The sequence below is a fragment of the Hirundo rustica genome, chromosome 1 (genome assembly GCF_015227805.2).
Source record: "Hirundo rustica isolate bHirRus1 chromosome 1, bHirRus1.pri.v3, whole genome shotgun sequence".
In the NCBI taxonomy this organism is placed as follows: domain Eukaryota; kingdom Metazoa; phylum Chordata; class Aves; order Passeriformes; family Hirundinidae; genus Hirundo; species Hirundo rustica.
This window is the reverse complement of record NC_053450.1, coordinates 84,990,696-85,016,372: the sequence shown is the minus strand read 5'-3', so window position 1 is coordinate 85,016,372 and position 25,677 is coordinate 84,990,696. Positions and strand designations below refer to the sequence as shown.

At 41.2% G+C, this 25,677-nt stretch overlaps 1 protein-coding gene across 3 annotated transcripts in view; it reads right to left on the bottom strand.

Annotated features, from left to right (window-relative positions):
• Positions 1 to 8,584: 8,584 nt before the first annotated feature.
• The window catches only part of MYLK4 (myosin light chain kinase family member 4), an 83,994-nt gene continuing 66,901 nt past the window's right edge, over positions 8,585 to 25,677 (bottom strand). For all 3 annotated transcript variants that reach the window (XM_040058086.1, XM_040058094.2, XM_040058077.2), the window contains 10 exons: positions 25,302 to 25,407; positions 24,362 to 24,455; positions 23,194 to 23,303; positions 21,945 to 22,086; positions 19,560 to 19,630; positions 18,693 to 18,821; positions 18,085 to 18,237; positions 17,669 to 17,741; positions 16,050 to 16,125; positions 8,585 to 13,755 (listed from right to left, as the gene is read on the bottom strand). In XM_040058086.1, the coding sequence (XP_039914020.1) occupies positions 16,078 to 16,125; positions 17,669 to 17,741; positions 18,085 to 18,237; positions 18,693 to 18,821; positions 19,560 to 19,630; positions 21,945 to 22,086; positions 23,194 to 23,303; positions 24,362 to 24,455; positions 25,302 to 25,407 (926 nt within the window). In that variant the 3' untranslated portion in view covers positions 8,585 to 13,755; positions 16,050 to 16,077. The remainder of the gene's footprint in view (positions 13,756 to 16,049; positions 16,126 to 17,668; positions 17,742 to 18,084; positions 18,238 to 18,692; positions 18,822 to 19,559; positions 19,631 to 21,944; positions 22,087 to 23,193; positions 23,304 to 24,361; positions 24,456 to 25,301; positions 25,408 to 25,677) is intronic.

Here is a 25,677-nt window from a genome sequence, read left to right as displayed (position 1 = left end):
GTTAATATGAAAATCAACAATCATAACACCACATTGTGAGACCTTGAAGTAGCCCAACTCCTTCTTTTACGTTATTTAGCAGAGGTTAGATGGCTTTGGGGAAAAGTTAGCTCACACATTCCCCTGGAATACAGGCTGGGCTTTGGGAAAGTGTGGGAAACACATGTAAATGTTTTTCACACACCAGTATATTTTACATTTAGAAGTGGAAGAAGAGAGAGTGGAACCACGGTGGGTGAATATGTTTTGCTGGATCTGTGCTTCTCAGATATTCAAAACCAAGACATCCTGGGGAACTTACTAGGAATCTCTTTCTCCAATGAAACAAGGCCTAATACCTAGTTTGGACAAAGTAAGACAAAGTAAAGACAAAGTAAGAAGTTTGGCTAATTGCCCAAAAGTTTTGATTAAACTGTTAATAAATTAAGCCTAAAGAGGAGCCAAAAATCACATCTCACTGCTGAAATTCATATCTTATTGAAAAATCCCGTGGTTTGAAAGAGAAAGGAATGTTGTGCCAATTTAATGCCGTTCTTTGGACTCACACAGTTGTCTCTTCAGGTGAGGTTCTTCTGTCATCTTCCCCTCGCTGGGACAGAGTGGAAGGAGGAACAAACCTCCCTGTCCTCCCCCCAGCCCCTCACCTGGCTCATGCCCTGCCACTTTTTTGCATTAGCAAGCTGCAACCCCGAGTGGACCATGCCTCATTTCAGACAGATGAAGACAAATCCAAGGCTCCCAGCCAGTTTCTAGGGATTAACAGGCATAAATAGCCCTGGAAATGCCTGAAGCTCAACTGACTCCTAAAAAGGAAAGAAAAAAGCAATCAAAGCCCCAACCCACCCTGTAAATTGCAGCACTAGCACAGAACTCACTTAACGTTTGAAATTTGTGGTCCCCGCGTTTAAAAAGAGGTCTTCCACTGAGCAAAAAATATAGGAGATGTTTTTCACATCTTGTAATATATTCTTGACAGGAACAGAGATAGGATTATGGAACAGAGCAGTCCAACACAAACTGTGGTCTCCAAAAAATCAAATCCCCAAACCTTGCACTGTGGGCCTTTCCTCTTTCCTGGCCAAAAATCCCTTTAGATGGATTAGCTTCTGAAGGCCCTTCATCTGGTAACAGAGACTTGGTCAGGTAGAGCTCACTGAATACCACAGAGACAGAGGTGCCTTTTGACTGTTTGAAAAAGAGAGGGCTGGGGAGAAAGGGACAAACCCGGTTTTTGAAAGTTGGCAGAGGCAACCTGCCCCCTTCTGTAGACCACCTTTTCACCTCTGAGCCAATCCTCTTGCACAAATATGACCAACCAAAAGAAGGTCAGGCTGGCAGAACTTTAACTTTGGGACAAAGGGACACACTGGTTTTATGTTTTGCTGTTTTCTTTGGTTTCTCTGTTGAGAGGGTGGGTTATTTTGTTCCTCCTAGTCTGAGCTCCAGTGATTCATCCATCTGCAAATGTTGACATTTTAACCCGATACAAATCCCCCTGCCTAGCTTTCAGTCTTTTCCATTTTCAGTTCAGATTTCCCTTGTGGACTTGCAATTCACTCTCAGATCATTAATATCCTTTGCTGGCAAATCCCTCTCTATGTACAGCGCCTGCTGCCAAATGATCTTCCTCCACCTTTTACTTCCAATGAGGAATGCAACCTCAGCTGCCTTTCAACATTTCCGGCTTCTATTTTTCTACCTATCATTCCTAGTTGCATAATGGCCACTTTACCTCAGCTATCAAGGTTCTTTATTACTGCTCACTCATTGCTGATGCTTGTCTGTAACCTCACTTTTCTAGAGGGTTGGCAGACAGGAGGCAAGGCAGACTCTGGCCCCTGAGCACAGGCTTTTCTGAGGATCCAGGATGTGGCATAAGCCAAGAAAGCTCCCCCTCCCTCTGAAGAAATACGGACTGGGGGGAAAAGGAAAAAAAAAAAAAAATTAAGCAGCAAGCAACTCTCAAGACCAATTTAAGCAGAATGAATGGGTCTTTGTTCTCTAGGGCAGAGTTTGCATTTGTATTTGCTGTGTTAGCCACGGCTGTGATTTAATTGCACATCTTAATGACTTTTGGTGTTTCCCTTAAAGACCCAGAAGCTGGAATCAAGGGAGTCCATAAGGCCCTTTGCATTCATTTAGAGAAGAAGGTAAACCTTACTTTTACAACAAAGAGGAAGAAAATTCTCCCCAAAAGGCTCCAAAACCCAAAGGAAAATAAAAGGAAATTGACATTTGTTGTCTTTAAGTAGTCTCAGGATCTTTAAGGCACTCTCAGGATTTTGGAAGGTGTGATGCTTTGATGCTCAAAATTGACAATGCTGCCTTTATATTGAGTGTACCAGCATGCACAAATTTGCTCAAGAAATTAGGAGAAAAGACTCGTTCTGTATGCTACACCAGCCCTTTCAAGTTGTTCTTTGTTGTCTTGGTGCAAGTGGCAGCAAGGAGAGAAGACAACAGCCCATCTCACCTTTGCTGCCTCTGGAAACTTTGCTAGTCAAGCTCTCATGACCTCTCACCATGTACAAGAGAGGTGCTAAGCACATGCTGTATGGTGTGGAGATGTTTTAGTCTTTAAATGGGAAGACACAAACACAGGGTTGGGGTTCACAGGAGAACGAGGCCAATGGATGATCTTTCACTGTCTCTGGGTGAGATCCTTCCCTGCAAACCAGCGCAGCCAAAGGCCCTGACCCTGTTGAGCCAAATCACCAGTAATGCTGCTGTAACTTCAGCGGTCATCACTGTGGCAGAAAGCAGAGTGTAAGTGCATGACCTGTGTCCTCTGCGTCTAGTTTGGCACATTTGTAACTTTCTCCAGCCTTTTGCTGTCCTTTACCCTTCAATTAATCTTCAGCCAGATTCATCCCTGGCCCGCTGGGTTGCTGGGGCTCACATTCACCTTTTTCAAGGGAGCTGGCCTCATCCCCTGTCCGTGCCACAGTTTTATGCTGGTCTCGGTCAGCGTGAGCTGGCTTGGCAAACTGCCCAAGATCAGGCTCTGCTCAGAAAAGGCTGTGAAATGCTCATGGTAGTGGTGAAGCGGCACACCTGGAGGGCAGGGGTTTGTGACAGTACATGTGTTGTGGTCAGCACCAGGGAATGTAGCTTGTTGAGACAGGATTGGAGAGGAGATGTGTGACCAAATCTGCAAGAGTAGTGGACTCAGGTCAACGGCTTTGCACCTCTGCTCTCCTGCTGCCTTTGGCTTGTTTGTCAACTTCCACTCTAAACTGTATAGGCATAGGATTCTGTCTCAGCTATGGCCTGGAAAGCCAGAATGAATGACAGCAGATGAATTTGGTCTCAGTATTTTTATGCCCTTACTTCCAAAAATTCTGCTGAATCCTCAGGTCAAATATGATACTGAAAGGGTTCTTTGCTCATACCCCCATCAGCATCAGCTTCTAGTAAATCAGATTCCTGACTTAAGGCTGAATTATTTCTACCTTGCTCCCACACTGCCTGTGGATGCTTACCATCCCTTGACCCTCACAAACAGGGCCTTGCCTGACTTATGCCATATTTCCATAACAAGTCTTCTCTGTAAACATTTTTATTTTTTTTTCTTATTTAATCTGATTGAAAGAATATGTAGCTCCAGATATTTGGGGACTGAGGTGAATACCTTTGGACTGACCTGAGACACTGTTGTCACACAGGGTCTTCAACAGGTATGTAGAGAGAAGGTGAGTGTAAAATGACATTATTCTTGGAGTCCAGTGGCTGCTACCCAAGCAGTAATGTTGTTAACCAGATACCAAAGGAACACATGGCCTGATTGTGGGACGGGAACCTCTGTCCTGGCAAGGTGACTTAAAAACCAGTGAGGCTAATGGTGATCAAGGGTGTGGGAAGGGACAGGTGAGAAATTAATAGGAAGGACTCCATGCTCCTGTTATAGCTGACACTGAGGTGACAGTTCCTGGTTGGCTATGTTGCATTACAGTGCCTACAGAATCGAAATAGTTTTGGAAAACCAGCACATACATTAAAAAAAAAGACTTGTGAGAACATATGTTCTGCAGTGAAAGACAGGAAAAGTCAATCCTACATTTTGTAAAGAGAAGGTGGAGTGGGGGTTTGGACAGTCTAAAAGTACATAAGTGAGGAGGCATTCGCTTGCAGGGATTTGTTCAGATTGGCAAATATAAAGCAAGAACCAATGGCTAGAAGGCAAACAAAATCAGACAAGAAGTGAGGGATTTTGGGTTTTGTTTTGGGGGGTTTTTTGTATGTTTGTTGGTGTTTTTTCGGTGGGTTTTTTGTGGTTTTTTTGTTTGTTTGTTTGTTTGTTTTTTGTTTTGGGGAGGTTTTTTGGGGGGTTGGTGTGTTGTTGTTGTTGTTGTTGTTGTGGGGGTTTTTTTTGTTTTTTGGGGGTTTTTTTGTGGTTTTTTTTTTTTTTTTTTTTTTAATTGTGCCATAGTGCAAGAAGAAATTGACTGGGGGAGATGTTATGTCACTGAAGATCAGATGAAGCCAACACAAAGATCTATGACCATGTAATTTCTGGTTCTAATTAATGAATAATCATTCAGCTTTATATTAATAAAGAAATTATAACATTATGGAACTTGGGACCTCTGTTCTTGCTTTTTCAAGACAGAAACAGGACTTCTGTGCACAGGGTTATGAAAAAATGAGTGTTTTAGTACACAAGGAACTAACCCTAGTAGTTGCCTAATTCTCTCACACCCCGTTCAAGCCAGCAGAGGAGTTACCCATGGTCTCACTTGATGTGTTCAGCTTCTTACAGGATCTCCTTCTCAAAACAAACTCCATATCCCACGTAGGTTCCTATTTATAGCAGAAGTGTGCAAATTTATTCATGTTTTCTACTCCTGTCAGCTGATTTACAGGCAAATCCTAAATCACATCAATCTTCTGTTTGTGTTCTGCAGGCGACCTGAAGCAGTGCTGTTGCCGAAGGGAGAATGATGTAAGACGGCAGTAAGTAAGGCGCTCTCCCAGCTGCACTCTACATTTGCCCGCAGTCGCCCAGGCCAGCCTCACATGGTGCAAACTCTCCAGCCTTTTTCTGATTTCATAGCTCAGGCACTTCCCTGCATCCTTCTGCTTGCTGTGCTAAGGACAGGCTAAGGATGGGGAGGGTTTAAAAGCTGCACTTAGTGCAGTTTTCCCTGCAAACAAATCGTCTCTCATTAGTCAGAGGTATTTTAAAGGTCACCCGCCTCCGCACGCATTGGTCGGCACGGTGTTCCCTGAGAGGGATTTGGGAGCGCGCTGCGCTACCTAAGGCAGGCGGCGCCGGCAGTCCAGCGTGTGAGGCGCTTCCCAAAGCATCCCCTCCGGAGGCGAGGCGGGAGGGGCCGCTGCCGCAGCTCTGCTGGCGCCTGGTGGCAGCGCCGGCCCCTTGCAGCGCGGTGTCCCCAGCCCGGCACGGCCGCCGCCAGCGCGGAGCCTCCCGGCGCCGGGCAGCGCTGCGGAGGGAACGGGCACCACAGCCACACATCGCCCCTTGAAATGCTCCCCGTCATGGGGGCACCGCCCTCCCACCCGTACTAATTCCCCGCTGGTGGTACTGACTGACTGACTGACTGACTGACTGACTGACTGACTGACTGACTGACAGCTTTGGCCCCGGCTCAGGAAGGTTGTCCACGGTCAGGACACTGCTTGCTGCAGTTCCAGCAGTCACTGTCGCTTTTTGCTCCGACTACAAATGCCTGTGGGACTAAGTCTAACATTTCAGGCCATCTGAATAGCTCTGGGACAGCACTTTCACTGGGGCAAAGACGAAAAATCAACAAACTCCTGCAATTAAGAAAGTCTCTTCCCGTCCATGGAACATGGGCAACTGCAGGGAATAAGAGCAGAGTAGATGAAAGCTCCTTGCAATGGATATTTCTTAAGTCTGCACAGTGAACCATAACAAAAATAAAGCTAAAAGCAAAATGAAGAAACTTAGCAAATGTCAGTGCCAGTTAAATAATCTCCCTTCAGCAATCTGGTGGCTTGGCTTCCCCAGTGTTAGCCATGACATGAGCCTTGTCAGTGAGGGATTAGGGACCCATTATGAACTGCCTGACACAGCGGAGCGGTGCGAGTAGCAGGTGACACGGCGATGCAGCAGGAATGCTCAGGTGACACCATGAAGCCACCACATTTTTACAAGCCGAGGCCCTGCCACTTGTCTCCAAATTATCGCCGACCCCTGAGACCACACAGACTGAAATGGGGTGAACACATTCAGGGTTCAAAGCAGGGGTGTCCTGGTACCCCCTCCATGAAAGTATTCATGTTATTGGAGGACCGAGGTCATCCTGAAAGTTGCTTGCCCTGGTCTGTTTACAGTGGTCAGATGTCACACCTACATAAGTTAGGGAGATAGTCAGAGATCAGAGTTCATGAAGCAGTGACTGGGCACCTAAAGCAAAGAGAGGGTGTGCATGTAGATTAGCTGGTGAGGACTGGACAGCTCTGGAAAAGAATGACTTTTGCTCTCCCTTCTTCATCTCTGCCACAGTCACAGCTCTGTGTCCCCAGGAGGCAGCAGTTTGTCGATCCCTGGGGGCAGCCCCACGTCTGTGGTGGCAGAGCAGATGTTCACTGTGCACCCACTGGAGATGGGCTCAAGCTGGAAGCCTGGGGATGGACACAGCCCACCCAGCAGAGGAGAGGCGCTGCTGGGGGTGGTGGCCCTGCTGCTGCACCCAGAAGTGCCTACACTCCAAATACTAGATGGCTCAGCTCCTGGATGAATTCCTACATGCATGCAAGAGATGTGAGTCACCAGATGAAGTGATTTCCCCCTACCCGCTTCTTTTTGGATGAGGAAGCTTCAAGAGAGGAATTTTGAAATATCCAGTCCCTTTTCCAAAAGCTTTCATTAAAACAGCCCATAAAGTTTCTCTTTAGGGAAAGTTTAGGAGGCCTTTAAAGGAAAAAAAAAATTAAAATTAAAATTCAGTTTTATTGAATGAATGGGCAGCACTGAAAATATTCAGAAAATTAAAATTAATTTGAAAATAATTAAAAATAAGAGAAGCTTAGTGTATGTTTCCAAGTTCTGGGTAATATTAAAATAGCATTAAAGAAATTGCAAAGGAAATTTACTGCAAGCAGGTGTTTGAAATAATTGGGGGAGAAAAAGGGTTGACTATTAATTAATGAAGAATTATGACTGTCCCTTGTTGGATTTTTTTTTCCTGTAGTCCACATATTTTTAACCACATGAACTTAGGAAGCACATTTTAAAACTGTGGAGTTGCTTTACAGACACATACACGGAGCTGAGCATTATTTTAGCCCCATTTATTTTATTTTTGCCAGGGGCATGCATTTAGCAGGAGCTGTTGAGAGGACCAAGGTACTACAGCAAAGCCCTCCTCATCAGTTTTAAGGTACAGATGTTAGTATTTTCTGGACAAAAACTCCTACACCAGGGTCAAAGGCACTGGGAACTACAACACAGCAATGGGTTTCAAGAAAGGCAAATGAAGAGCAAATGTGTAAGGCCTGGTCATGCATAGGAACTCTCTGGGCTGTCACCCTGAAAGACTTTCAGACACCTACTGAACTCCCCAGGGTCCTTTGTGGACAGATGCTGGAGCACAGGTTTTGCCTGGGCTCACCAGCTAACCTGGGCTCCTGTTGAAATGTCGGTGGTCTTGGGACTGCCTTGGGCAGCGCAAAGGGGCAGCAGCTGCATGCACTGTGCTTGCTACTGTAAAATTGTTCTCTTGTTGATTCCCTCAGCCCCCAAGCTCTGTCAGCCGGATCACGATGGCTTTGTTCCACATCAGCCAGGAGCACTGAGCCCTCTGGGGAATGAACGCAACCCGTTGGTTGATTTAACTTGCAGCTTAATCAGGAGGGGATACACTTAGATCTTACACCTGCAGACCTCAGGCATATCAAATAAGGGCTGGTGTTAAATGAGAACCTTCCAGTGTAAGAAGCCAAAGTTGTTTCTCAAGTATGGTGCATGTCTCAAGTGCTGCAACCCAGAGCTGTGGGTAAACCAGCCAGAAAAGGTTCTGCTTACTGAATAAAGGCCAGTGTCCATCAGAGATTGATTCCTGATTTTTTACCCTGTAACCTTTTTCTCAATTTTTACTTTTTCTCTTTATTTTTTTCACTAGCCAGCCCACTTGAAGTTTGATTTAACTCTGCAGGAAACAATAATTCTGATTCCAGACTGTTTTGGGAGTCGATGAACTCCTAGACGGCCTGAGGTTAAAGTGCAGTCCCCAAATGCCAATACTGAATAGGCCAGTGGTGCAAGTGCGACAAATTAGGCAGAAAAGTACACCAGGTCTCTTGAGTGACCAAACACCAGAAATTTCAGTAATTTCTTCCTCAGTAACCTGGTCTTAAGGACCCCCAGCTAGACTGCAGTCAAGAGCACCTCAAGCCCCAGCTATTTGAAGAGAGAGTCTAGATTTCCTTACAAGGCGAGAGTACAAACTGGTAGCCTGAGTCAACCTTTGATGAAGGTACATTTGTTTAGATGAAAATTACTTTTCATGTATCTAGAGACAGCAATTGGGGAAAAGGCCATACTTCTTTCTGTCACTAGTATAAATGACAGGCACATTAAATACAGCAAACAAAAACCCTGGAGTAAACAAAATCAGCATTTATTCCTCGTTCATCTTTTTACAAGATCGCTTCATGGTTTTCACAAAAGAACACATACCAGAGATACATGAGTTAATCTACAAAACCAGATATGCAAACCAAAGTGATAAGGTACATGGAAATCCACATGCTTCATAATTTAGTTGCCACATGCCTGTCCTCTAAATTCAAGGGAAGTTGCCGTGGGGTACACAAACATTAGTTCTGCCACACCAAAATGAGAGCACTCACTCTCAGGCACAGATAAACAACATATTTACAAAGCGCTATCTCTACCAGTCTTCATCTAAGTTAGAAACAGGTAGTTAGTTGTTCAGCTACCAAGCCTTCATGGAAGGTGAAAGAGTCTAGCATTCCTACACGGATTCATGCAGTGTTTCGCTTTATCCACAGGAGACACAAGGACAAGCACGTATCGCTGATAAAAGTAGTATATGAAAATGCATCATCCTCACGGAAGGAGTTTGGAGCATTCGTGCTCATTCACCCATTCATCATTACTTTGGGTGCAAAACTCCATTTTGCACCACGTACTTAAGTCCAAAAGCTAGGAATTGCCCTGCTCACTGGATCCGGTGGAACAGAATCCAGTGTTTCCAGGTCTCCATCAGTGGAGAACAGCTGACAAACAGCTTCTTTTCTCACAGGTCCTGGTGGGGACCATTTTGCTGAAAGAGGCTGTCAGTGTTTTATAGTGTCAGCATTAAACTGAAAATGCTAAACCAACTTGACTTTTACTGCAGCAATTTTAACCGCTGCAGAAAAACTTTTTCTTGATTGAGATTCCTTCACTGTTAAAAAGATTAAGGCTCTTTTTATTTTTACTGATCAGGACTAGTGCAAAGTAGATATTTTTGGCAGGAAGGTGGGATGGTTAAACTGGGCTCTTCTATTACTCACATCACAAAAGGTGGATCTAGCACTTCCCTTACTTTTTTTCTGTGAGCTATCCTGTTATTCCTGGTTGGAATCAAGAATTTAGCTTGGCTTTAATTTTATTCAGCTTCTTACATTAGAGGGAATATAAAAACGAAATTAAAAAGCAGCTGCTCTTGTAATCTCCAGAGTGGATTATCCAGGTTGCCAACGGCTTATGCTGTGAGGGTAGCCAGAGGAGGGACTGTCTGCAGGCAGACAGGTTTACAAACATGGGCATGATAGCATGGAGATCTTTCCGCAGGAAAGGTTTTTACACATTTCATAATCTTCAGGATGTACAACATATAAGAACAACTGAAAAACCACTAGTGTCCCATCTTGTGCCAAGTATATTTGCTTCAAATCTTGATGTCAGTCTTAGAGTACTCTGGTTTGTCTGGCATCCAGTATACCTGCTGCATCTATAGGAGCAGGAATAACAGTGTCCTGATTCTTATGAGTGCCAGGTGATAGCTGTCATGTTGCCAGGACTTTATTTTTAAATTTTTACATATCAGGAAGAATGCACAGAACTGCATCTGGGCGCTTCATCCCTCCCACCGCAACTGATGTTTCTGTACCACTCTTGAGGTACCTGCAGTCAGCCCTGTCTGTCCGTGAGTATACAGCTAAATGGAATAACAGCAGCTAGAACAGTGCCTTTCACACCCAAACCTGTTCACAAGCACAGCAATTCAGTTTCCAAATGAAATCACATAAGCCAATATGTACCAAAAATTACAAGCAAACTCACACAGATGTAGGTGACTTATTAGAACCTAGTAGCCTTAGTATTATTATGACCTAGTAGAAAATAAATGATGATGTGTCAAAACAATAATTTAACACAGCAGGCTTTAGCTATTACAGAACATATTTAAATCATAAAATCACAGAATCACAGAAGAGTTTGAGTTGGACAGGACCTTTAAAGCTCATCTAGTCCAACCTTCCTGCAGTGAGAAATGAGGTCTCCCACTTGATCAGGTTGCTTACAGCCCTATCCAACTCACCCTAGAATGTTTCCAGAGGTAGGGCAAAGTAAAAGAGAACGCAAACCAAACTTGCATATGTGAGCACACACACAAAACAGCATGCTGCTCAAAGTGCAATGAGACACAATTAGGAAGCCACTAAAAAGAATCTGTCTCAAGCAATTTACTAAAATTGCAACAGCCAGAAAAGATTCAGAATTACAGAATTTTTAGGGTTGACAGGTCTCTGGATATCATCCAATCCAACCCCCCTGCCAAGGCAGGATCACCTAAAGTAGGTGACACAGGAACACATCAAGGGGCGTTTGTAATATCTCCAGAGAGGGAGAATCCATGATCTCCCTAGGCAGCCTGTTCCAGTGCTCTGCCACCCTCAATGTAAAGTTGTTTTTCCTGTTGAGGTGGATACAAGACACAAATGAACATCTCTGGAGACCTTTCTCTCAGGCACATTGCTACATACAGCAGTGATGATCACACAGCAGTAGAATTTTTTACCCTTGGTGACAGTAAGGCCCTAGGTAATGTACCTCCCTTTTGACTCAGTGCTGCAGATCGAGCATCTGTGGGGCAAAAAGCAGAAGTGCACTTGTGATTTTTTCCTCCTCCACTGGACATCTGCAGGCCCACTTGGGTTTAACCCTGGGCACCAAATAGCACCTTCAGTCACTGCAGAAACCTGCTCAGTCCAACCTCTCTGACTGTCCCTCCCTTAAATTCACCCCCAACTGCAGGAGCTGTTCCAAGAATGAAACAGTGGGATAATTTACAGACAAGACTCTAGAGTGTGACCACCATCATCCACATTATTAAGAATGGAAGTTAAATGCCTTGATTGTGTTAGCACGCTGCCTGATTGCACAAGCCAGAGGCTGCTGAAGGGTCCCCTCCTCAACTTATGCCTAAATTCTCAAGGTGGAGGAAGTATGTCCAGTTCTTCTATCCTCCCATGCATTCCTATTTCTGACAGAGCACTGTACAGATGAACTCAGGGGATGTGGTCAACAGAGACCACATTTTCTGGCAGCTCCTGGAGGATTTGTAGTTGACTCAGCGCAACACACTCTAACACTGGGCCGATCTGCATGGCACTAAGCTCTTAATCATCCACTCAGGTGTATATATCAGCATATAATAAATCCTCTTAATTCAACTGAGCAACAAAGCAGAAAAGACTGTAGTCACACTATTATTTTAGTATAGTTAGTAAGATTTAAAAGTACTTGGAATTTATCCATGTAAAATCCACCAAAGGAAAAACAAAACCCTGATCCAATTCTACAATAATGGCACCAGAGTGCATGATGGGATCCTGTCATTCCAAAGTGGTTTGCTGCATTTTAGCCTGATCATTGAGTTGTTTACTGTAAAAAGTTACAATATGTTGAAGACAGAACAGGAGTGGGAACTCCAGCCCTAATTGAAAGGCAACTTCACTATTCATTTTGACCAGGCAAGTATAAATGGTGACTAAAAACAAGCAGCCCAGCTTCTACCTAAAAGTCGTATACTCATTTTCTTGCTTTGAGACCACTCAGTCTTTTCCCAAAGAAACCTCAGTTTCTGCTTGTCGAAGTTTACTTTAGTTAAGACTACAGATGAGGACTTGAAGCTGGCAGTGCTCTATAGTGTACAAAAATTATGTGGTGTGTCAGTGTGTGCCAGCAGTATTTACAACCTCTCGTGCAATACATCGGTATTACTAAGATGTCACAGCTGCAAGAAGCCCAGTTAATTTACAGGAGCAGTCTTAAGGAGTGTACTACAATGATTCTAAAATATTGAATCAAACTGGCTGTAGAGAGTGTGATGGCCATGATGTCCCATTAATGGGCCCCTTTTAATTTCAAAACGAATACTGTCCAGAAAGGACAAAGGTGTAAGAAGCAATTCACTGTGTGGTGATGAATAATACTGTTGTGTCTTTATGTTGATCCCTTTTTAGAATATACAGAACTTAAATATATAAACATATGAAATGCATAGATAAATATATAGAGATAGCTATGTTAATATGTGGTTTGATCAGAACTGAATTAAGCAAAGACAATGTAAAGACACCACAACAGCATGATTAAATAAAATACTCATTACAATTTGCATTTATGTAGTTCTGAAACCAAGCAGTACAAAAGCCATATACAGCAGGGAGTAAGTCTCATTATTTTAACTTTAGAGCCTTGGCAACTTAGATTCACTTAATGATGAGCCATAATCAAAAAAAAAAAAAAATTCAAGTGAAAAATTCAGCTGTTCTGACTCCCATTTTTTAACCTTTTAAGAATCAGAAAGGCTTGAGAGCAAAAGAAGAAAACTTTAGAAATACAGATGATTTTTACTTGAGCCTGTACTCAGAGGTTATAATTTACAAACCACTAACCCATCTCTTTGTCAGTGGTCCTAATCAGTTAAATTAGTGTTAAACAGATGATATAAAGTCACCCTCTGTTAAAATAACTCTGAATTATACTTGCATTTTGGAGGACAGGGTCTGTGCGGGTACAAGTGAATAGTGCCTTGTTCTATTTCTTGTTTAATTAATCCAAGTGTATTTACAGCGAGCAGTAATTCATCAGGCTAAAAAATCCTGAAATGTACCATATCACAGTTGCAGCAAATTCACTTATACACAAGGAAAGACTCATTTCTCCCTTCCACTGGTGTTACATTAACGTGGCTTTAACTCTGGTTGAGCTAATCCTTAACTCATTTTAGTGTGACAAGAAATACAAACTTCAAATCTTCTACAGAAAGAAGCTTTAAATTTGCTGCAATTTTTTTTTGGTTTTTTGCCTTTTTTTTTTTTTTTTTTTTTAATTACTTGACTCCAGTGTCAAATGAACCCTGGCTACAGATATAACATAGTGACAGACTGCCTTCTGGGCTCAGATGAAAAATAATGTTACATGATAATTTAAACTTTAAGGAGCCTTTGATAAGTAAATGAGGATATAAGACTAGATAGAGAAAAGTTCATGATGAAACCAAGCTAATGTAGCACTTGCAGGCATGGAGAACATGCTGCTCTAGAAGAAACACGTTCCTGTAACCTGGAGAAATACTTTCCTTCTTTTAACAGCTGAATAAAGAAGCAGCTCCACAATGCTGGGACTTGTCCTGCAACTAAAGTGCTGTTGGTCCATTTAGAAGTCTCAGTCATGGCAGGAGAGCAAAAAGCACCGAGACTGCTGATATTTTCAAATCTCTTAGCAGCAGTAACCACACAGCAGCTTTTCTGCAAAATAAACAAAACAAGAATCCAGTTAATTCAGCGGTATATTTTTTTCATTTGGTTAAGCGTTCTTGGATGACCATATGGTGGTTTCTTCGTGCATAAAGAAAATAAAGCAGCACGGAAGCTTCTTGCTTACAAAAGATTGTCACAGCCACCTTTTCTGTGAAATGTTTTACACAATATTAAACAGAAAAGACCTCTTTGTTAAGTGGAGAATTGATCCTGGAGGTATCTCTTTAAATGCAGCTACTCTGCTTTTTTTGCCTCTCTTGTCATACAGCTCACAGTATGCAAAGGCATGCTGCAAACCTCTCCATTTATTTGTATTACCACTGCAAGCATTTATAATGCCAGGTCTAAATCAACTGGCACTTGAGTGCATTATTTTGGGTTAAATGTGGTAACCATACTACTTGCCTGATGAAAATAGCTAAAGGGATTCTTTAAAAATAAAGCACAGCTATGACTTTAGATCCACTCATTAAGTAAACTCAAATAAACTCCAAAAAGAAAAACACACACCGAGGAAATAACACTGCAAAAGCCAAAACCAGATTTTTCTGCAAGTTAGATCATGGGTAGGTTACTATGTTACAAAGCTATTAAAAGTTTATTTAAAAATAATTTTGACTGCTGTTGGACAGTCAATTTATCTAAAAGCTGATTTTGGTTGTAACAGAAAATTGTGTAATACAGTGCTTCCTGCATTACAGAGGGAGAATTTTCACCATTTTGCTGTTGTGTTTGTTGCCACAAGTTAGTGGCTTGAAGTGGGTAATCCAGATACAAACACTAATCTTGCAACAGGCCTGGAACACCTGTTTAGAAAACTACCCTGTAGAAGCACACAGGTGAGTGGACCAAAGATTCATGGAATTTGTCTCAGCACCAGTGAAGTGAGAGTGAATGCTGAGGATCACAAAGGGGTATAAATTCGCACTGGATTTCTACTCCAGAAGTTGATGCTCAGATATTAGCGTATCAGGAAGTTACATGGCTTCAGAGAGCAAGTGGGATGTAATAATGGTGCCTTAGTCCTTACTGACTTCCACGGAATCATGGAAAGACATCTTCACATCTCTGAAATAGCTCAAGTAGAGATCATTAACTTCTGTGTTATTACACCGCACTGTATAAAATCTGCTCTAACCTTAGTCAGAACAAAAATTTCAACCTCTCACAACATTCTGTTTTCCACATGTTCCTGGAAAAAACTTGTTGCAAAAAAGCCAATGTATCACTTGTCCTACCAAGCAGATGATGGATGATGGCACCATTTAAAACTTGCCTTTTGGCAAGTGGTGAAAGGTGGACTACTTTTTTTTTGGCATCCTGTTGTTACTCATGACGCACTCCTAAAAGGAAGTGGTTTTACACTGTATGTGTGTGTTCTCAGCCTAATTCACATCTTGACTCTCCACTGAGTTTTGCCCAGAAGTGGCCTTCAGAACCTTTGAGCAGTTCCTCTGGTCCCTGAACAGAGCCACCCACTTCTGTGGTAGTTGAAGGTGGCTGTGGGAATTGCAGTACTGGTTTATGGAGACACTGCACCGCCTGAGGCAGCGCGATTTCTAAGTGGCTCAGTGAGTATGCACTGGTCAAAGACCAGGGACAGAAAAAGAGACCAGACTTGAGTCTCCCTGATCCCCAAGGGATACAACCAAGCCAGCCTGAGAACCACTAATGAACTGTTTGTTATTGAAAGGGCAAAGACAAGGAGCCAGGGAAAAAGGACAGAGAGACGCTCTGTCAAACTTGTTTGGATTGCTAAAATAGAAGGTAAGTGCCCTGTCAGAACGGGGTCCTCGGACGTGTGGAGCAGCTTCTTTTAGGGGTCACCTTGCTTTGATTTCACTGCAGTTACTCAAGCTGCCCTGAGGGTCTGGCTCGTGCCTCTGCTAAAAAGTTATTATTTTTCATATTTCTACCCTTTTTAAACCATACTTCTAACCACAGCATGAAAACCCGAAAGCTTTCAACACTGAAAAATTATTGGGTGAAATCCTGCCCCATGAGAGCCAGTGGGAGCATAACCATTCCCTCTAAAATGGCCAGGGTTTGCAGCACATATGGCTCCATACCCATTAATTATTTTGCACATTGCTGTTACTTGGTATAAATAATAGAGCCAGTTTACATTTTGAATGCTTTCCAGACAGCAGCAGGGATGGTGATGGTGAATACAGTTTGGACTGTGCACTTTGGACTACACAAGGTTTTCAGCTGTCCACTGATCCCTTCCACAGGGGCTACAGCTTTTACATCTGAAGGAACATTTGGGACCTGAAACAAACCTTCTGTTTGGCAGCTCTTTCAGAGAGGTTATTGAGCCAGGGGTGCTCGAGACACACAGTCACCTTTAGCCTTTTTCTAAAGGGGGAAAAAAAAAAAAAAGAAAAAAAAATAAAAAATAAAAGAAAAGAATAAAAAAAAAAAATAAAAAAAAAAGAAAGATACCATTATTGGTGCATTAATTGAAGATCAATCATATCTTACTTCTACTTAAGGTAACGGCAGAAGAACACTGCAATGTCAGCATGTTTAGTGAAGCTATTTTGCAAAGCACAAGTATGAATAAAAAGTATTGGGGGAGAAGATGCGAAAAACAACATGAGCTGTAGGGTTTGCATTAGGGTAGGATTTTCTGAGAAAAGAACTGGTGATAGGAAGGACAGCAGTTTGTGTTCTTGCAGCATTTGGAACAGACTGTCCCAGATTACAGAAATCAGAGCTTCACTGGAGCCCAGCTAAAGGAATCAAATTATATCCTACAAAAACTTCCGAAGATACATAAACCATGATAAAATCTCCTATTTTTACTGCACACACACTTACAAATCTAATAATGTCATGGGCATTGCTGTTCTGGGAGACTGCAAGAAAAACTAAATTTAAGTGGAAATTAGAGTAATTTATTTGAATTTTTTATATCCTATATTATAGTAATTCTGGTTATCCTTAGTCTATAACAGGAACATCTTGCAAAGACAAAGCTGTCAATCCTCTATTCAGTCCATCTCACCGCCTTATCAGTAGGGCTACCTCTGCTTGATTATCATCATAATCTTTGCTCTTATTTTAATAACATTATGTTGTTAATTAATAATATCACCTATTAATGACAGCTGTATATGAAAATGCACCTTGACATATACATACATCCTAGGCAATACAGTTGTCATTTTATTTAGCACAGTAGTCATTTTATTTAGCTTTGCCTGCAAAGGAAGAAGTGAATATTGGACTTCAAATGCCGTAAAAATTTTGAAACCTGCTTAAAATTATTCCTTTGTGAACCACTGAACCACAGAGCGGACTCACTTAGAAACAGCCAACAGAGTGTCACCAACAGCATGAATCTCCAAAAATGATTTAAAATCTTGTTGCTCCTCCAGCTCAGCCCGAATGAATTGTTTGCTTGAGCAAACAACTTCTTCTGTGTTGGCCACTAAAGGGCAAGAAGGTGCTTAAGTACAAAGGTATGCACCAGGTGCATACCTCCAAGCTCTGTGGGGAAAGGCATCTCTTTGGGAGAGGTAGGATGAAACACCTCTCAGGGGGATCTTCAGCAGAGCCTGAAAGGGTTTTCAAAGCAGGAACAAGAATCACCCCCAGCTGGAAAATCCTTTTCATATGGTAATTCAGTGCTCATTTCATACATACTTTCATTTTGCTAAGAAATTGATCCTCTCAGCAACACACAGCATTGCAGGATCTAATATCTCCTCCCAGGCATGCAAGAACTGATGAGCATGTGTGAGCATGCAAATTCTAACGGGACATGTGGCTCACAGTGGCAAGAAATGAATCAGCAACAAAGACTCAAATGCAGTTAACAAAAATGTCAAAGCAAAGTGATGTGGCAACACAAGAGGGCAACAGCAGACGCACAAAGATATTTAAATGTAGGGACCTGGAGTCTGCAGTGGAGCTTGTGGTCTGTTAACCAGGGGTGTTTTAAGGCAGCAGTTGCACTTAATCTCCAGCTAGAGGAAAACCAAAATGCTATTAAGAGTTTTTCCCAGAATCTTACAATTCAGCAATTATCTGCTACAGGTCATGTGTTCTGCCATCATGCAATGCTGTCATTTCAGAATGGTATGACAGATGGCAGATTAAATAAGTTTTGTTTCACAGCAAAAATATATTCAGGTAATTTCATAGCATTTGATGGATATAATGAACAACATCAATGAAGTGTCATTACAATACTGTATGTGGGCTTAAAAAACGTGTAAGTCATATTAGTTCTGCAACGGAACAGCACAAGTGACACAACTGTGTCATAATGCCATGGAATACACATTTCAAAGATACAGGATTATATACCATTTTTCCTTGATGAGAAGTTTTGATATGAAATCTTTGGCCTCATCAGAAACATCTCGAAATTCCTCATCTTCAAAATCCCAGTTACAGGCCAGGATATTGTTGAGGGTCTCATTGTCATCATCACCCAAAAAAGGAGACAGTCCAGTGAGGCTGAAGTAAAAAGGAATATATTCAGTCTTCCTGTCTTTCTCTCTTCCTGTTCATGGTCTCTAATGTGCCACCTAAGATTGTTCTGTCACTCTGGCCTATCTTACAAAATATTCTCTAAGAAGGTCTCCAGACCATTCCCATTTTCTCATCTATTTACATGTTTAAATAATCAACTCTCTTCTCTAACACACCAAGCATTACTGTCTTTCATGGTAGGTCATATTTTCTAGACCTCTGACCAGTCTTGTACTAACCACTGGGAATTTACCAAGCAGTGAAAAGTTCATGGCAACTGGAAAAGAGGTGAGATTTCTCAATATGGAACTTGGAAAGAAGTTTGTATTTCCTATGTTGGGTACACAGTTTTTTTCTCTTCCAGTATAACAGCAAACTTGGATGACAGACACAGTTCAACCTGGAAACAGCCTACAAAGCAGATACTGAATCCTACTTACAGCATATAAGCAATGACTCCTAAACTCCACATGTCTGTAGGAAAAGAGACAAACTCATAGTTCACAACTTCAGGAGCAAGAAATTCTGGAGTCCCAAAGTTAACTCGAAGTTTCTCCCTGGGTTTATACCTAGGAAATGGAAACATTAACAAAGGACATCACTTACAGTTCCTATTAAAGTTGCATCATCAATTGTCTAGCACTTGGAGGAATTCCAGAAGCATAGAGAAAATTCAGTAGGAAAACAAGGACAGACAGAGGCACAAACTGAAAACAAATATACCCATATATAGAATGAAAAGTATTTTCAAGCTTTGTATTATACTAGGACAAAAAGCAATTCCTACAAAAAGGAATAAATTCATAATTCAGGAAATTCTCAGAGCAGTTATTACCATCCTTTTGGGACTTCTCCATATCATAGACATGAAATTTTTAACCAGTAAATCCATCACTGAGGTTATAGCACCTAATTAAACTAGAAAGAGTTATAGCATGGGACATATTGTAAGAACCCTCAATGGTATCTTACACTCCCTTTTGAGGAATGTCTTAATACTGGAGACAAGAGACTAGACAAGATGTACCACTGTTTTTTTCTCTTTTAGCTGTTCCAAGATACTTATATGCATTCTTAATGAGAATCAGCCCTCTTTCAACCTTCTACCTGAAAAGAAGGTTTCAGGACAAATCTTTTTCACTCAGCTCCAAACATTCCATAATAAAATATATCCCTGGTTAAAAGAAAAAAATTTGTCCTAAGAGCCGTAGAAGACCATTATGTATCAAATACATCATTGCAGGGATGAAATACTTTTTTCATTGTTTCCTAATTCATTTATGATTAGTAAGAACACATGCATGTACCTTCTTGCCAATCCAAAATCAATAATTTTTATTTGATTTGCCTCTCGGTTCACGCACAGGATATTCTCAGGCTGCCAAGAGAAACAAACAAACAAACAAACAAACAAAAACAAACCACACTTGAATGAGAAACAAGTATGAAAAACTGGGCTTTTAGTAAAAAACTAGTAGCAGTGCAAATATCTCATAACCATTTTTTGCTTTCCTCCTTATTCCAATCTCTCTGCATGGATACCCCCCCCCTTGCTGTCACACAGCAATCACAGTTGTACATTTTGTGCCTTCCAACTGCTTTTTCTTCTCCACGGCTTCTCAACTTGATATAAGGCAGCAGTTCAGATAAAGAACTCATAAGATGGAGGGGAACTGGGAATGCAAACTTCCAAGGAGTGGTTTCAGGATGCTTTCACTGTGATTTTACAAACCTTAATAAGCTTTCACTGATTTTTTTTTTTTTTTTAAATAAAATTTTTAGGGGCTTTGAAATTTATCTTACAGCTTTACATTTCTGAGTTCTCAAATGTTCTGTCAGATTGAACATTAATATATTAAGCCTCATCACCTTTATGTTTTTTTCAGATGTTTAGCAAAAGGTAGGATTCACAGGTTAAATCCCTCTAGATTTTCATAGGGCCAAATGCTACTCTTCACTTTCCTGGCAGGAATCCATTAACTTCCAAGAATTACTCCAAATTCTTACAGAAGGAAGTGAGAGAAGGAATTGGCCAATTGTTTCTGAAATGTAAATACCTAAAGCACAGTCCCATATTCACTGCCAGCACTTTTATAGCTACTCTGTCTTGCTGCTCAGTGGGTCCTCTTTGAAACAAAACAGCCCTCAACACTTAAAACATTAGTTAACCTTTGTCACCAATGCTAATTCATTTTACATGTAGGACTTTTAAACACCATATGTCCATAGTTTCTGAGGTCCTGGATGATTATGGTCAAGATGATTTTCTTTCAATTTCAAGCTTTCTTTCCCAAACTCATTTGTTACTGACAGCAATCTATGAACAAGCAAAACAGAAGGAATAAGCCATAGCTGGCGAGCACATGAAAAGAGGTCTCTGGGATTAATTTCTTCGGCTGTATATGTATCTTTTTGTCAGCAGTTTGACCTCATATTAAAACTGTGCCATCTCAAGATCATAATTAATGTGTCCCAAAGAACTGTGCGAACTTCTGTTTGACAGGTTTCTAGGTAACTGGATGTTTATAGAGGAAGAGAAAAGTAAGTCTGGTCATTGATCAGCTGCAGAAGCAGGTCCCAACAAGCATCTGCTCATTTCCTTAACCACTGCAATAATATGTATGCTAACATTATTTAAGATGTACTATATTAACCCTGTTACGACAAGCCAAAACCAGCAGCCGTTATAAAAATCTCACCAAAGAGAAAACCATCTTGTGCACTCTTCATTTCTTTTTATTGTACTGTAAAGCTCAGGGATCACTAGGAAGCTTTCTAGCCAGTCATAAAACTAAAGACATCATCCCATTTTATTCCTGCACTAAATAGAGGTAATAAACAAGTCCATTATTTAATAAGAACTTGGGATAAGGGAAGAAGAGGCAGCCCAAGTACAGTTTAATGAAAAATAATAACAAACATTTTCTTAGGGGCGGCAGTTGACCATTTGCAGTTGACCAGAGTAAGAAAGTGCAAGTCCGTGGTAGAGTACTTGTACATGTGTAAGTACAGGGTAGAGAATCTGCCACCTTTCTCTGGGCTTTCAGCTACATGAGCAGTTATTGCCTAATCCAACACAGACATGCTGTATTGGTTATATTATCCACTGACTATTTTTATTCCTTTCATTTTAGAAAGTACTTTTTAATGTACTTTCCCTTAATTTGGCTATCTATTGATGCCTTTTCATGACAACAGCAGTTTAGTGCCTCAGAAGGTTGTGTGGGCTTACACCGATCCTGAATGACCCTTGAATTTAGTTCCACTCACTCATGCCTTTCTGCACAGTAAAAAACAGGGATAATTGCCACCCCACGGCTGCTGTATAAAGCACGTATCTTGTTCAGTTGAATTAAATAATACTTGATCAATATCTTGAGATCTAAATTTTGCAATTAAAAATAGCAACATATTTGTAGTCAGCTGCTGGCTTTCTGTAAAATCAGTCTGTGAAAAATGTAAGCACTATGAAACTTGATGACATATGACCACAATTTTCATCTAATTTACTTAGTTCTGTAGTAATTTAACTGATCTCAATGTGGTTAAATTAAATATGCATTGAAATAAGGAAAGTAGAATAAGGCTCTTTGTTGTTTCTGCCACAGGAATCTGCTAAGGTTTATGGCCTACCATTAAGAATGGAATTTCCACATCTGTCATTGCACAAAACATACATCTCAAAACTCTACCTTGAGATCCAAATGAAGAATGTACATTTGGTGCATGTACTGAATTCCCTTGCAGATCTGTTTTATGAACGAGATAGTATCCATCTCTGTCAAATTGTAGTTTTCGTCAATAATTCGGTCAAATAACTCTCCTCCTTCCACACTGAGGAGAAAAAGACAATAAAGTAGTGACCAAGTTCAAATCTAATCCCATACAGTAATACTAATGCAGAAAATATGCTATTGACTGTTTTTATCATTCCCAGTGAAGTTCAGTAAGATGAGCTCGCATTCTGATCTGAACTTTCTAAAATCTGAGTTCTGATGCAGACTGGTCTGAATCTCTTCAAGGCCTACGAGTCCAGCCTCGCATCCATTGAAAACCATGAATGACTTGAAATTTGAATATTATATCTGGGTCATCATTTTGTACCAGAGAAATAATGAGGTTCCATGGAAATCCAAAACAACATGACGGAGAAACCGCATTTAAATCTGTGGTCTTTTCCATCTGAGTTTAAGAGGGACAGATCCAAAATATCAATCTCAACCTACCAAAAGTCACCAAAAATTAGTTAATTTCTCTTCACATTTCAGTATGCCTCCAGCTTATCTGTTCATAGGTACACAGTTACTTTTCTTTTGTGACATGTTAATCATATAGACCAAATTCAGAGGACTACCAGAGAATATCCATAATAGTCAAACTCACCTAACTTTGAACCTTCTACCACACACTTCAGTGTTTTGGTTTTGGCCTTTTGGGCTTCCTTAAGACAACATTTGCTTAACTTGACCTTAAGGCAAGGTATTTTGTGCCTAAGTAGCCTGATAACCCAGCATAAAAAGCAGGTTTATCCTTTCAGGCACACAGTATAAGGATTAGCCACAACACCCATATCTGGCTCCTCTTAGATGTCTTCTTGTTTGCCTCACAGAATAGGAGATAATCTGAGAGGTTTTTTTCGTAGCTGACACAAATTAAAGTGTTAAAATTGAAGATAAGATATGCAACACAGCTCTATCTTCAATTGGAGCAGTTGCTTTACAGCACCAGCAATGTGGCACACTACTGGAAAAAAATGCATAAACGGCTGCATCGGAAAACTTTTAAATTCCCTTTTTCTCTGTTGTTCATGAAAACATATTTCATATGCATTTTTCCACCTGTAAGAAGCCTCATTTCTAATTTCCAGAGAAAGCAAGAAGGAAATTGACAATTGTAGCAAAAGTAGGAAACACAGAATAGAAAAGAAAATAACACACTTACTATTCCATGACAAGTACAATGTCATTTTTAGATTCAAAGGCATCATATAGCTGGATGAGGTTGACGTGATTCAGCTGGTTCATGACATTGATTTCATTTTTTACTTCATCCTGTAAAGAACCATAGTTATTGCTTTAGATGCCTTTTTTCCTAAGATAGCTATGTTTGAAGCAAATCTATATTATTTTCATGTTTTTCTCTTGTGGCAACCAAACTCAGGGCTCCTGCAGCAGTAGATGTCAAAGCCATAGGAACTAACAGACTGAACCCAGAGCTTGAGTGGGGTGTTTCAGTAATAAGATATTTACTGGAAAAGGAAGAGGAGAGCCCACATGGACAAGCGGCAGGCTCCCTGGGATGTAAAGGAAAAAGAGAAGCACAGGAAGATTTAGTTCAAACACCTCTAGGTGTACAAAATCAAGATGAGAGAAGTCCAGGACAGTCCCCCAAAACCTAACTTTGCAGTCAGAGCAGAGACACTGGTACCTCCACTCAGCCCAACTATTTTAGACATGCTGAATCATTCTCTGATGATGTCAGTCTCTCCACAGTCTACATTTGCAATCATAAAGGGATTCTTAGAGATGAGCTTGGCTACAGCTCTACCTTAGCAACCCCAGTTACTGGAGACAAAATCCACTCTTGAATGCCCTTAATGACACCGATGTCACACAAGGGGCAAAGGTTATGCATGTCTTTCCTATGTAAGCCAGTCCCAGATGTCCAACAGGTTTGCAAACAGCCCAGACTAATTTGTCTCATCTCTATTTGTGCTGACGTCAGGTGCCCAGGTCTTGTCTGTTATCAGCCTTCTCCGCACTGACATCAACTCATTGCAGCAAAGGCTATAGTGTGCTTGGGATGGAATACACCATGTCACAGGCCTGAAAAATGTTTTGACCATTAAAGAAAATACTAATAGAATTAGCAACAGAAAGAAGTCATATAGGATTTAAAAGAACCAAAAAATACCCCAAGAAAAGTACTTTGATGAGCTACTAGAAGTTTTGGAGGAGAAAGGAAATAAAACTGGAATTAATGGTATTCCAATAGGTCCTGGAATGAGTTTGATGGCTTGTGAGACACTTGGTTATGTAGCCTCTTGTGTAGCTGAAGAACAGTGGGTGATCCATTGGGGAACAAATGACTAATATCATTCTCTACCAACCTTCTGTTTTGGACCTTGTGCTTTTATAATTTTGGCTGCCAGCTTGAGACCTGTTGCTTTCTCTTCACATTTGTGCACTTGCCCAAATCGCCCTCTAAAAAAACAAAGAAACAAACATCACCTAGTGGTACAGGTGTCAGCTGTGAGTGTAAACTATAAACAAGCATAAATTATGCTCTCCCTACTGGCTTTCACTTCAATTGCTCTGTTGCTATTTTATCGTGTAGCTTGTACTTGCTACTACTCATTTAGGCACACCAACATCACACACTGTTCTGTCTGGTACTACCCCACTTTTATGACTAGCTATACTCACCTCATAACCCACAACAACTAATCCCAGAAAAGTCAAGGATATACTGTAAGGATAATGGCTCACTTCTGTGCACCATCTGCCCCTCTCCATCGCATCGTTCTCCCCCACGGGAGGGCTGTGATTTCTTGATGGAACAAAGCTTTTCCCAAGAGTACGCTGCCATGAAAATTACAATATCTCACTCTCCTAAATAATGTCAGCATGAGAGATAAGTAACTCTATGGCCCGTCAGATCAGCCTGCTAATCTATCCGAAAACATGCTTGTGTTTTCAGGGGTGAGATTCACGGAGAGGAAGACTACAGTGTGTCTCTACATACTGCTGGCTGCAATTTGAGGTGAAGTATTTCAGCATCCTAGGAGCCCTGTCATAAAGCCTGAGGGCATCTCGCTGGCCTAGAACAATGCCAAACACAGGCCAAGCCTGTTGGTGCCAAACAGTAAGTCAAATCCACTCATTCTGTAAAACCAGCCTTTTCTTTTCATCCCTCTATAAGGCACTGTAAGAGCTTAGACTTTCATGACTTTGGCTCTAGTGGGGCATGTTGCCTCCATTCACCTCCCAGGGTGCTTGACTGTAAATTTGTGCCTTGCTTTCCAAGTTGATTTACTTCACCTGACTTACCCTCCCAGAATTTCATCCTCATTGACATTGTAATAATTGCTGATCCCCACCCTTTTGGCTGAGACAATCCGGTGATCAAATGGTGCTGGTGGAGTAGGAAGATCATCTAAAAAAAGACAAAACAGACAGAGAGCATATGAATGGTCACATGTAGTGCTTGTCTATCCCATATTTTAGTTCCTCTTTTTCCCCAGATACGTTCATTTAAGAACTGAATACACTTACTGTAAGCTTTATAGATAGGCCTTTCTCTGTTATTGAACAAGGTTTTTATTTCAGAAGCTCTGGCTCAGAAAAAGAGGTTGTGGTTAGGCAGCTACACTCCCAAGACAAGGACTCCTTTTTTAAGTTATCAGCTTTTGTACAACAGTTGGGA